At 41.5% G+C, this 12,612-nt stretch overlaps 1 protein-coding gene across 2 annotated transcripts in view; it reads left to right on the forward strand.

The window, feature by feature from the left end:
- CDH13 (cadherin 13) overlaps positions 1 to 12,612 on the forward strand; it is a 991,500-nt gene that overhangs the window by 797,107 nt on the left and 181,781 nt on the right. For both annotated transcript variants that reach the window (XM_038754876.1, XM_038754877.1), the window contains exon 8: positions 4,407 to 4,547. In XM_038754876.1, the coding sequence (XP_038610804.1) occupies positions 4,407 to 4,547 (141 nt within the window). The remainder of the gene's footprint in view (positions 1 to 4,406; positions 4,548 to 12,612) is intronic.

The following is a 12,612-nucleotide window of genomic DNA, read 5'->3' on the forward strand; positions in this document are numbered from 1 at the left end:
GGCTATTTCCCTAAGGTAGTCAAGGTGAAGCAGAGCCTCCTATTAGCAGGAGAGATTTTCAAGCTTCAACATACTTTAGGGCTCAAAAGTATTTTCTTTCAAACAGTGAATTTATATCTAACAACTAAGGGAGTGAACAAACACTTGGGTAAGAATGAGTCAGGGGCTTTTCTAGATGATATTTAGACAAACGCGGGGAAAAATGGAAAGAAGCAGTCTGGTCTTGTGGAAAGCGCTCTGGACTGGGAGTTAGGAGATCTGTGTTCAAATTCTGACTCTGCCACTAGGTTGCTGTGTGATCTTGGGCAAGTTATTTAACTTCTCTTTGCCTCACGTTGCTCATCTGTAAAATTGGGCATAAACACTTGTAATCCCTCCTCCCCAGACTGAGCACTAATATAGCTCAGATTGTGACCAATCTGATTATTTTATATCTGCTTCAATGCTCAGCACAATACCTGACACATAAGAAGTGCTTAACAAATACCATTATAGTTATTATTATTATTAATAACATAATCATGTTAGTGTTATTGTCCTTATTCTGTAAGGGAACTTCCTTTTTCCCTATCTTAACAAGTAAATTCTAAGAGCTCCAAAGAGGTGCTGGTATCCCGAATGAGTTTTGCATGCCTATGTGGATAATCTCTTCTCCATCTTATTAGGGGAAAATTGGGATGAAAGCACTCAATCCCCCCCACCAACATTATTATTATTGTATTTAAGTGCTTACTAAGTGTCAAGCACTGTACTAAGCGCTGGCAAGATATTCAGATTAAACACACTCCTTTCCCATATGAGGCTCAGAGTCTAAGTAGAGAGAGTAAGATTTGATCCCCATTTTACAGACGAGGAAACGGAGGCACAGAGAAGTTTAGTGATTGGACCAAAGTCACACAGCAGACAAGTGCTGGGATTAGAACCCAGGTCCTTTAACTCCTAGGCCCATGTTCTTTCCACTAGGCCAGGTTGCTTCCCTTTATTGTAAGACTTGTCACGGCTCTCAAATCCCTATTGTCAGTCAGCATTGCAACACATATGGGCCTTCAATCAGATGGCCCTGCAACACTTGGCAAAGTTGCACAAAATGGGAAAAATATTTATTTCACTAGATACTCATTTCCCCTGCATTGGGTAGTATAATGCACCATGTGCTTCTGGGCAACCATATGTGCTGTTGTACCTCTAATTAAGTGAGTTAGCTTAAAGTCTTGGCACGGCCTTCCACTGAGCGCTTCCTCTATTCTAGTTCTGATGCTTGTTTCAGTAATTGATCTTCTTTTTAACCTTCATTTTAGTAGCCCAGAAACATTAAGGAACCTGCATTAAATGGTATTCCTAGTGAATCTTAATGAGACACAGTGTAAGAGTGAAATGATTTAGACTACCATATAGGATAAATCTGCTTAGAATAAAACATATGTCTAGGTGGAAAAAACTGGCAGGCTACACATAAAAATAATAATAATAATAATAATGGCATTTATTAAGCGCTTACTATGTGCAGAGTACTGTTCTAAGCGCTGGGGAGGTTACAAAGTGATCAGGCTGTCCCACATGGGGGACTCACAGTCTTCATCCCCATTTTACAGATGAGGTAACTGAGGCACAGAGAAGTTAAGTGACTGGCCCAAAGTCACACAGCTGACAATTGGTGGAGCTGGGTTTTGAACCCATGACCTCTGCCTCCAAAGCCCGGGCTTTTTCCACTGAGCCACACTGCTTATTGGCACAAATGTGAGCTGCCTTTTTTTTTTTTCAAGTGGCACTTGTTAAGTGCCTATATGTGCCAGGCACTGTACTGAGGGCTGGGGTAGATAATAATAATGATGGTATTTGTTAAGTGCTTACTATGTGCCAAGCACTGTTCTAAGCACTGGGGGAAATGCAAAGTAATCAGGTTATCCCACGTGGGGCTCACAGTCTTTAATCCCCATTTTCCAGATGAGGTAACTGAGGCACAGAGAAGTTAAGCAACTTGCCCAGAGTCACACAGCTGACAAGTGACAGAACTGGGATTGGGACCCACGACCTCTGACTCCTAAATCCGTCTCTTTGCACTGAGCCACACTGCTTCTCTAAGATTCAAGTTAATCAGATTGGACTACAGTCCATATCAGTCAGTAAATCATATTTATTGAACTCTGTGTGCAGAGAAATGTACTAAGCACTTGGGAGAGTATGCTATATCAGACATATTCCCTGGAGATGAGCTCTCAGTCTAGAGACAAGCTTCCCCCCTGGAGAAGCAGCATGGCCTAGTGACAAAAGCCTGGCCTCAGGAGTCAGCAGGCCTGAGTTCTAATCCCAGCTCCACCACTTGTCTGCTGTGTGACCTTTGGCAAGTCACTTAACTTCTCTGTGCCTTAGTTACCTCATCTGTAAAATGTTGATACTGTGAGGCCCATGTGGGACAGGGACTGTTTCCAACATGATTGTCTTATACCCACCCCAGTGCTTAGAACAGTGCTTGGCATATAGTAAGTGCTTAACAAATGCCATAATTATTATAATTATTATGGAGCTCACAATCTTAATCTGCATTTTACAGGTGAGATAACTGAGGCATAGCGAAGTTCTCTTCCTCCCTTCAAAGCCCTGAGAGCTCACCTCCTCCAGGAGGCCTTCCCAGACTGAGCCCCCTCCTTCCTCTCCCCCTCCTCCCCCCACCTTACCTCCTTCCCCTCCCTACAGCACTTGTCTATATGTATATATGTTTGTACATATTTATTACTCTATTTTACTTGTACATATTTATTCTATTTATTTTATTTTGTTAATATGTTTTGTTTTGTTGTCTGCCTCCCCCTTCTAGACTGTGAGCCCACTGTTGGGTAGGGACCGTCTCTATATGTTGCCAACTTGTACTTCCCAAGTGCTTAGCACAATGTTCTGCACACAGTAAGCGCTCAATAAATACAATTGAATGAATGAATGAATGAATGAAGTGACTTGCCCAGGGTCCCACAGCAGACAAGTGGTGGAGCACTTGTCTGCCTTATTCTTGACTAAATGAAAGGAAGATTTGCTTCAAACGTTATTGCCATTCTGAGAGACAAAATCCTGCGTTGAGTACTTTGATCTGACTCGGTAGTGACAGTGCTTATTTGGTGGAAATTAGCCAAAAAGAGCTAAATTCCATTAGCTTGAGGCCTTTGGGCAGGCTCTTGAGTTAACCAAGAGATACTTGGTTAACAAGTGGATTGGAACTTGTTGCTTTGAGAGACGTAAATTGGGGAGAAAAAAGTCCACAATAACTATCCTTCAATCAGGTGGACAAGCTGATGTCACAGGTCCTTGGACGGGCTCTGAGGCAGCTCTCTCAACGTTTGTGGCTGCAGGACAGTAATTTTTTTTTTTCTACATCACTACAGCACTACAAACATTAGGTTGATGCTCGTAGTTCGGAAGGCACAGATTTGGGACAAACTTGCAAAACTCCATTGGAAACATCCATGAAAGAACACCCCTGCTCCATGGGTATTTAGCCCCTTTGTCCCTGAATTCTCCGGCTACTTACTGCTCCGCATTTTCTTCATCTGTTATAAAGGAATAGTTGTACTTGCCTGTTGTCATTCGGACTTTAGCATGAGTCTAGGGATATAAATGTTAACGTCATTATCAGTGGTATTGATTGAGAACTTAGGCAGAACTTTATTGAGAACTTATAGGCAGAGAATAATAATCATAATTATGGCATTTGTTAAGCACTGTACTATGTGCTGGGGTGGATACAAGCAGATTGGATTGGACACGGTCCCTGTCCCACGTGGGGCTCACAGTATGAGTCCCCATTTTACAGATTAGATAAATGAGGCACAGAGAAATGAAGTTCATTCAATTATATTTATTGAGTGCTTCCTGTATGCAGAGCACTGTACTAAGCGCGTTGCCCAAGGTCACAAAGCAGGCAAGTGGTGGAGCCAGAATTAGAACTCATGACTTTCTGACTCCAGTACGCCATGCTGCTTCTCGAAGAATTGTACTAAGCACTTGGAAGGGTACAATGCACAGAGTTGGCAGACACCTTCGCTGCCCAGAATGAGATTAAACATCCTTTCTTTCCAGTGTCTTTGCCAACCAACTCTCACTCTTTGGGACACACAACTGGTCACTCTGAAGAACAATTTATCACGTCCATTTGCAAACCACATAGCTGCCCTTTATCATTTTTTCTCATTATCTGTAAAGGCAACTCCTCATTGAGATTAATTTCACATCACACAGAGTAAGATAGAACTGGAGAAATTAAGACTATAAAGGCAGCCATTTGTCTGAAAAATCACACAACTCTTTAGCCATAAAACTACTGGGGGTACATCCAATACCCATCTAAACAAAATCTATGTCAATCTATGCTTGTCACAATCTGAATTAAGTGTCTTGGTTTTGCTTTTGTATTTTAGACTCTGGAAAATCCTAAATATGAGCTGATCATTGAAGCTAAAGATATGGCTGGTTTGGATGTAGGGCTAACGGGAACCGCTACAGCTACGATCGTCATCGATGACAAAAATGATCATCCACCAGAATTCACCAAGAAAGAGGTACAAAAATTAAGTTTCTTATGATAACTGTGTTCACTCATCAAAGTTATTATAGTATAAATACTGTTAGTTGTTAACTACTAAGATGAATCACTTTGCATACAATTGGCATAGAGCACAGCTGTTTCTGTCTTATGTAAGTGAGAAATCAATTGCCCTAAAAATGTATTTTTCAAGAGGTGTTTTATCTTGGTCAGTTTGTACAACTACAGTTACCACAGATGTTCATGAAGCAAAATGCTGACTCTAATAAGTTTTATAAGAAAAGCCTTTAATAAGGAAGTACCATTTTTACTTGTACTGATGTTCACAGTAATTGATGTGGTGTTATTATTTTAGCATAATAATTATTTTAAATAAGCGCAGATTGAGAAGCCAGACTGAACACCAGCAAGGATACAAAATAGGTTTTCCCAGCAGCAGAAAGTTGGATTGGGAGCTTGTAATGAAAAAAAAAGTTAGTTTTTGTCACAGAAACTTTTTATGCTCCCTTGCTCCTGTGCCTTCCTGATTCTGTACTTCTTGTTGCATTATTTTCAACATTTATTATGTTCCACTTATGTGTGCATGCCCGTATGATAGAAAACCCAGCAGTGGATAAAAATGTAGATGCTCTGTTGCATTCAGTGTTAAATAAATAGGCCAAATCCTGAACTCTAGATTGCAGAGGAAATACCCAGAAAGTTAAGCGACACTGGGATTTCTGTTAGTTTGAGGCCCTGACACTTTGCACTGAGGATCTTTGACTAATTATATGGCCTGATCTATTATCACACATTATGTGCAATTAATAAGACCTTCACTTTCTCACAGAGAGATAGACCATTCCAGAGATGGCTGTGGACATGTGACCTGACCCACTGAAGTCACATATCTATGGATTTATTCCGTCTTCTTCCATCCTACTGAAAGTAGCTTTGGCGCCTGATTATCTCTCATTTACAGCAACTGGGCAACCTGATTTCTGGTGTCAAGAGACTTTCCCTTTCTATTTTCCTGTCCCCAGACCCCTGGGTTTCTACCTTTGTAGCCACCAGTGGCTATTATCACTACAAAACAGCAGGAGAGACCCCATTCCACATTTGATTGGGACACCACCTTCCTATTCTTTCCCATTTACTTTTCTCTCCTTTCCTTCCTGTTCTTTCTCACTCACTTCTCTCCCTCTTCCTTCCCATCCCTTCACTGCATCCTTTTTCCTTCCTGTCACCCCTTCTGGCCTTTCCCTTGCAAGCTTCTATTTCCATTTGACATGGTGGAATTACGGATTCCAATATTCACAGTACAGAAACACTACTACGGGCTTTGGAGTCCGAGGTCATGGGTTCAAAATCCGGCTCTGCCAAGTGTCAGCTGTGTGACTTTGGGCAAGTCGCTTAACTTCTCTGTGCCTCAGTTACCTCATCTGTAAAATGGGGATTAAGACTGTAAGCTCCCCGTGGGACAACCTCATCACCTTGTAACCTCCCCAGTGCTTAGAACAGTGCTTTGCACATAATAAGTGCATAATAAATGCCATTATTATTATTATTATTACCCCACCTCCTATCTGGCTCAATATCGAATGGCTCTCCATGCTGAATTATTCTCTCAACTCCATTATAACTGAGAACAGGAGGATGGGCTTCTTTTGTTTGTACACAAATTTCACAAGTTCTATGGGTAGTCCTGAAAACAGGGGAATCTTTTATAAATAGTGAATGGAGTAGAAATATTTGTCTTGTTTTTTCACCAGTAAGAAATTATCGCTTGAGTTGGCCTCCTTTAATAAGTCCCCAGATATTTGATTAAAAAAAAATACTCCTTGTACAGTCCCATGCTAAGGTTTGATTGATCTGTATTTCAAGCTTCCCTAACAGTGACAAGAGTTATAAAAAAGATTGATTTTTCAGGAGTGCTATTGAAGGTGGAATTGCTCAAAAACAATAACTCCTATGCCTTGATTTATGGCCATTATCTCTTTTTGCTTATTTTTAGATTAGTTGGTTTTCTTTTAGTATCAGTGGCAATTTTTTTCTTTGACTAGAAATTCAAAGTATTGTTTGCATTACTGTCTTTGCTCTTAAAAAAAATAATTTCTTTAGGAAACAAATACACTACTTTATGGACTGAAAGTTTGCGTTAATCATGTTATTGCTACAATGAAATTCCCTAAAATAGTTTTCCTCCTCTGTATTTCTAGGCCAATTACTAGGCGGTCTTTTGACTGGATTACATGCACCCATTTCACAAATGGAGTCTTATCTCTTTTTACTACAAAGCTCCAACATTGCATGGGTGAGATCTGCCTAGGTTCTCTGCTATGCATCCTGCATAGACATTTTTTGGATAGTTTGTGTTGTTGATATTTAGGTGATCTTAAAATCTCCCAGGAAACCTAAAGATTTTTAAGGTTTTTTCCCCACATCTAGAAACAGAGTTTATGGTTTGGCTTCAAAGATACATTAGTTGGCTTAACAGATGTTTTCTCTGAATCCCAGGTGTAAAGTAACCTCAGTTTTGTTTGTCTGTTGGCTGAAGGTAATTTCTTTTGTTTTGAGGCTTCAGAAAGTTGGGGTTTTTTTCTGCTGCACTTGCATTTTACACTGTCAGAAAAGTGGGGAAGGAAGAAAGGAGGGAGGAAGGGAGGGAAGAAAGGAAAGAAGGAGGGAGAGAGGGAAGAAAGGAGGGATGGAGGGAGGGAAGAAAGCAGGGAGGGAGTGAAGAAGGGATGGAGGAAGGGAGGAAGGATGGAAAGAGGGAGGGAAACAAGGAGGGAAGGAAGGAAAGAGAAGGAAAGGAGGGAAGGAGGAAGTACACCTTTCCTAGGCCTCATAAGCCACACAAGGGCATGGGGATGGATGGTAGGAAGGAGTAGGGGGGAGATTTATTTTACTTGTATATATTTATTATATTTATTTTATCTTGTTAGTATGTTTTGTTTTGTTGTATGTCTCCCCCTTCTAGACGGTGAGCCCGCTTTTGGGTAGGGACCGTCTCTATATGTTGCCAACTTGTACTTCCCAAGCACTTAGTACAGTGCTCTGAACACAGAAAGCACTCAATAAATACAGTTGAATGAATGAATGAATGAAATACTGATCCGCCAAGTCTGCAGAGAAATGAATCAAGTAGCTCCATGCAGCTCTAGCAGTGAAATCACTGCCCAACTCCTGGGCATATTGTCCTGCCCGCTCCTAGCTGTTGGGGGACAACGCAATAAGGTTGATGTGCTGTAGGCCAGGTAATCAATCGGTTAATCAATGATATTTATTGAGTGCTTACTATGTGCAGAGCACTGTACTGAGTTCTTGGGAGAGTAAAATATAACGGGGCTGGTAGGCCCATTCTCTGCCCACAAGGAGCTTACAGTCGAGAGAGAGAGGAGCCTAAAACATGTTGGCATTGAAAGCCATTAATGTTCTTGTGGACACCAGCTATTGCCTTTTACCTGGATCCTACTACCTTGGAGGACCTCTAAAATTTCCATCAATCCCAAAATCAAAGGTACATGAGGGCAAGATTTGAAAACCCAAGGAAAAATCATGTAAGGCTTTTTTTTTTTTTTTTTGTAAAAAACTGACCTCTTTCTTGCCTAGTGTGGGATATTTAAATGTCCAAAGGCACTGAATTATTTAGGTTGTGGGTCATGAATCATGCTACTAGCGGTGAATCCTGCCTCCAAAGTGTGGTAATGAGAACCCAGGTAATCTCTCTCCCTTCACAGACCCCCACAACCTCTCAGGTTCCAGCAATAACAATAATATAATCATGATGATAATAATAATAACAGTAATAGTACTTGTAAAGCTCCTACTATGTGTCAAGCACTACTCTACGCCCTGGGATGGGTACAAGGTAATCAGGTTGGACATAGTCTAAGTCCCACTTTGGGCTCACTGTCTAAGTGAGCTAATAACTAATAACGATGATAATAATAATGATAATCATAATGATCATCGTATTTAAGTGGTTACTATCCACTAAACTCTGTACTGCAGTAGAAACAAGATAATCAGGTCAGACCCAGCCACTATCATTAATGGTGACCATGGTCTAAGACAGAGGGAGAACATGAGGGAGAAGAAGCCTGGTCTAGTGGGAAGGGCCGCGCACCCCACCCCACCCCAACTTTCTAACAATATTAATAATAATGGAATTTGTGAAATGCTTACTATGTGCGAATCACTGTTCTAAGTGCTGGCGGGGGTGGGGGGGGAATACAAGGTGATTAGGCTGTCCCATGTGTGGCTCATAGTCTTAATCCCATTTTACAGATGAGGTAACAGAGGCATAGAGAAGTAAAGTGACTTGCCCAAAGTCCCACAGCTGACAAGTGGCAGAGCTGGTATTAGAAACCATGATCTCTAACTCCCAAGCCTGGGCTTTTTCCACTGAGCCATGCTGCTACTCTAAACACTTCTAGACTGTGAGCCCGCTGTTGGGTAGGGACCGCCTCTATATGTTGCCAACTTGTACTTCCCAAGCGCTTAGTACAATGCTCTGCACACAGTAAGCGCTCAATAAATACGACTGAATAAATGAAAGAATGAAAAATGGAAGCACTGTCTATTCACTATCCCAGCAGTGATTAGCCACCCAAATTGAGGACATCACCAAATGCAGCTCAAATGATTCAGAGAGCGGTGTTGGGGCATGTGTTGCTCAGCTGGGATTCTTCCATAATAATAATAATTGTGGTATTTGTTAAGCACTTACTATGTACCAGACACTACTAAACTCTGGGATGGTATACAAAAATCGGTTTGGACACAAGTCACGATTTGGTGAATTTAGCCATGTTTATCACAGGCGCACCCTAGGACAAGATTCTGGTGAAAAGCAACCTATAGGTTCTCAGCAAATGTCAACAGTCAACATGAGAAATCAAACGCCTTGACAAAAAAAAGATTACCAGAGGGAGAATGAGTTTTTGAAGAATGACTGGCTCTGCCACCACACTCATATCAGCGATTCAGGGCCTCTGCTTTCAGCCTCAGGAGATTGTTGCATTTGAGGAAACTTCCGCAAACGTAGTCCCAGCTATGTCATATCCCATCCAATTACTTCCTGAGAAATGAACATGGTGATGAATTATATGCCATCAGTTGACAACCACAGAAAAAAGATTAAGCACATAACATATCCACCAATCAAGTCTGCACCAGATTTAAACTTGGACCAATCAATCAAGCAATTGTATTTCCTGAGTGCTTACTGTGTGCAGAGCAATGTTCTAAGTGCTTGGGAGAGTAATAATAATAATAATGATGGCATTTATCAAGTGCTTACTATGTGCAAAGCACTGTTCTAAGTGCTGATAATGCTGACATTTGTTAAGTGCTTACCACGTGCAAAACACTGTTCTAAGCACTGGGGAGGGGGGTACAAGGTGATCAGGTTGTCCCACAGTCTTAATCCCCATTTTACAGATGAGGTAACTGAGGCCCAGAGAAGTTAATTGACTTGCCCAAAGTCACACAGCTGACAATTGGCAGAGCCAGGATTCTCACCCATGACCTTGTATATATCTATTATATTTATTTTATTTTGTTAGTATGTTTGGTTTTGTTCTCTGTCTTCCCCTTTTAGACTGTGAGCCCACTGTTGGGTAGGGACTGTCCCTATATGTTGCCAACTTGTACTTCCCAAGCGCTTAGCACAGTGCTCTGCACACAGTAAGCGCTCAATAAATACAATTGATTGATTGATTGATTGACCTCTGACTCCAAAGCCTGGGCTCTTTCCACTGAGCCACGACAGAGACGGTCGATACCATGGAGTTTCTTAGAATAGTGGAGTAAATGTTGACCAGCGACACTGGTGTCTTCAGCTCTGACACTGCTTAAATTGTTAGTTTTTCCATAAGGCCATAAACAAACATGGAGTACATAAAATTAATAAAACCATAGACATAATGTAATTTGGTCTGGTGGAAAGAGCTCACGGTCTCACTTCAGTTCCCAAACTCTGATTGACTTCAGGGGAAACTAGTTTTAAATTGGTGTCATGGGGAGCAACTGAGAATTAAAAAAAAAATTGCAGAACTTCTCCCCACCTAAAACTCAGGATTATGGTCTGGGGCGATTGGGATGCTTATATTATTTAGCTCTACTTCCACTTTTCACCATGATTTTAAGCTGCCCTGATTCCAAAGATCCAGTTTATTTTACTGGAGTTCGATGGGGCAGGGAACGTGTCCACCAACAATATTTTATTGTGCTCTCCTAAGCACTACAGTGCTCAGCACACGGTAAGCACTCAATAAATACAATTGATTGACTGATTGCTGGATTGCACTCTCCCAAGATCTTAACAGTAAGCACTCAATAATTAAGATTGATTGACTGGAGCTGTGGGCAGGGAATGTGTCTGTTTATTGTTATATTGTATTCTCCCAAGCACTTTGTACAATGCGTTGCACACCGTAAGCACTCAATAAATATAACTGAATGAATGAGTTCAGTAGTCACAGGTGAAAAACCATGGATATTGCCCAATACTGTGAGCCCACTGTAGGGTACGGACCATCTCTATATGTTGCCAACTTGTACTTCCCAAGTGCTTAGTACGGTGCTCTGCACACAGTAAGAGCTCCATAAATACGATTGATTGATTGATTGATTATAAAGGATCTGAGCCATTATGAAGGAAAAATGCCGTAGAAAAAAGTGGTATCTGATGTTGAGGCTTGACCCCCTCAATAACTATGATATTTATTAAGTGCTTACTAGCTTCATTCATTCATTCAATCATATTCATTGAGTGCTTACTGTGTGCAGAGCACTGTAGTAAGTGCTTGAGAGTGTACAAAATAACAGTTCCTGGCACACAGTAAGCGCTTAACAAATACCATTATTATTATTAAGCAGTCACATTCCCTGCCCACAAAAGCTTAATAGGTAATAAGAAGTGTACTAAGTGCTGGGTAGAGACAAGATAATCAGTTCAGAGGCAGGTCCTTATCCCACGTGCAGCTCACCATCAAAGAGGGAGAGCAAGTATCTTAACCCCATTTTACAGCTGAGGAAACTGAGACACGGAGAGGTTAATGACTTGCCCAAGGATACACAGAAGGCCAGTGGCAGAACTGGGGTAAGAACCCAGTCTTTTGACTCCCAGAGCTATCTTCTTTCCATTACTAGGACTTACCTGCCCCCTGCCACCGTGAGAGAAATAGACTGATCAGGGACTCCAGTCTTCCATTTAATAAATGCTTCCTTAAAATAGCTTCCATATAATGCTGCTTCCCCAAAAGAGGAGCTCATTTAACTCACCTGTTTGAGTGAGTCAGGGAATTTATCATTAGCATACACCCAATATAGATTTCCACAGAATCTAAGAATGCAAATCCTCTCAGTTATAGACACAGTTCAGTAGGTTGCTTAGCGCCAACTCTTTTTCTGCCAGAAAATCATAGGTTCAGTGAAAAAGGCAGCCAAGAGCTTCCTGGAAAGTTGTCACCAACTCAAGGGTCTTTCACTTCTTTTTGAAATTATTGCTATGAGTCTTGAAAAGCTATGCCCTCCAATACATTATTTTTCATTTTGCAAATAGTTCAATTGCCATCTAATTTAGAAAACATATCTGCGATGCCAGAAAATGGCAGTGTTTGCAAAAACTTAAAAGTCCCTGAAGTTTTCTGGGAAACTGAGTGCTAGTCTGTTACATGCCTGTTACATTTACTCAGGGACTGGATTTGAATAACTCTGAGGTTCAGAGTTAGGGCTTTGAAGGGAGAAAGAGAGCTAGTTTGGCGGATGTGTGGAGGGAGGGCATTCCAGGCCAGGGGAAGGACGTGGGCCGGGGGTCGACGGCGGGACAGGTGAGAAGGAGGCATGGGGAGGAGATTAGCGGCAGAGGAGCAGAGGGTGCTGGCTGGGCTGGAGAAGGAGAGAATGGAGGTGAGGTAGGAGGGGGTGGGATGATGTCTCAGCCTTGAAGCTGAGAGTGAAGAGTTTTTGCTTGATTCGTACGTTGATTGGCAATAACTGGAGACTTTTGAGGAGGGGAGTGATATGCCCAAAGTGTTTCTGTACAAAGATAATCAGGCAGCAGAGTGAAGTATAGACTGAAGCTGGGAGAG

The sequence above is a fragment of the Tachyglossus aculeatus genome, chromosome 11 (genome assembly GCF_015852505.1).
Source record: "Tachyglossus aculeatus isolate mTacAcu1 chromosome 11, mTacAcu1.pri, whole genome shotgun sequence".
In the NCBI taxonomy this organism is placed as follows: domain Eukaryota; kingdom Metazoa; phylum Chordata; class Mammalia; order Monotremata; family Tachyglossidae; genus Tachyglossus; species Tachyglossus aculeatus.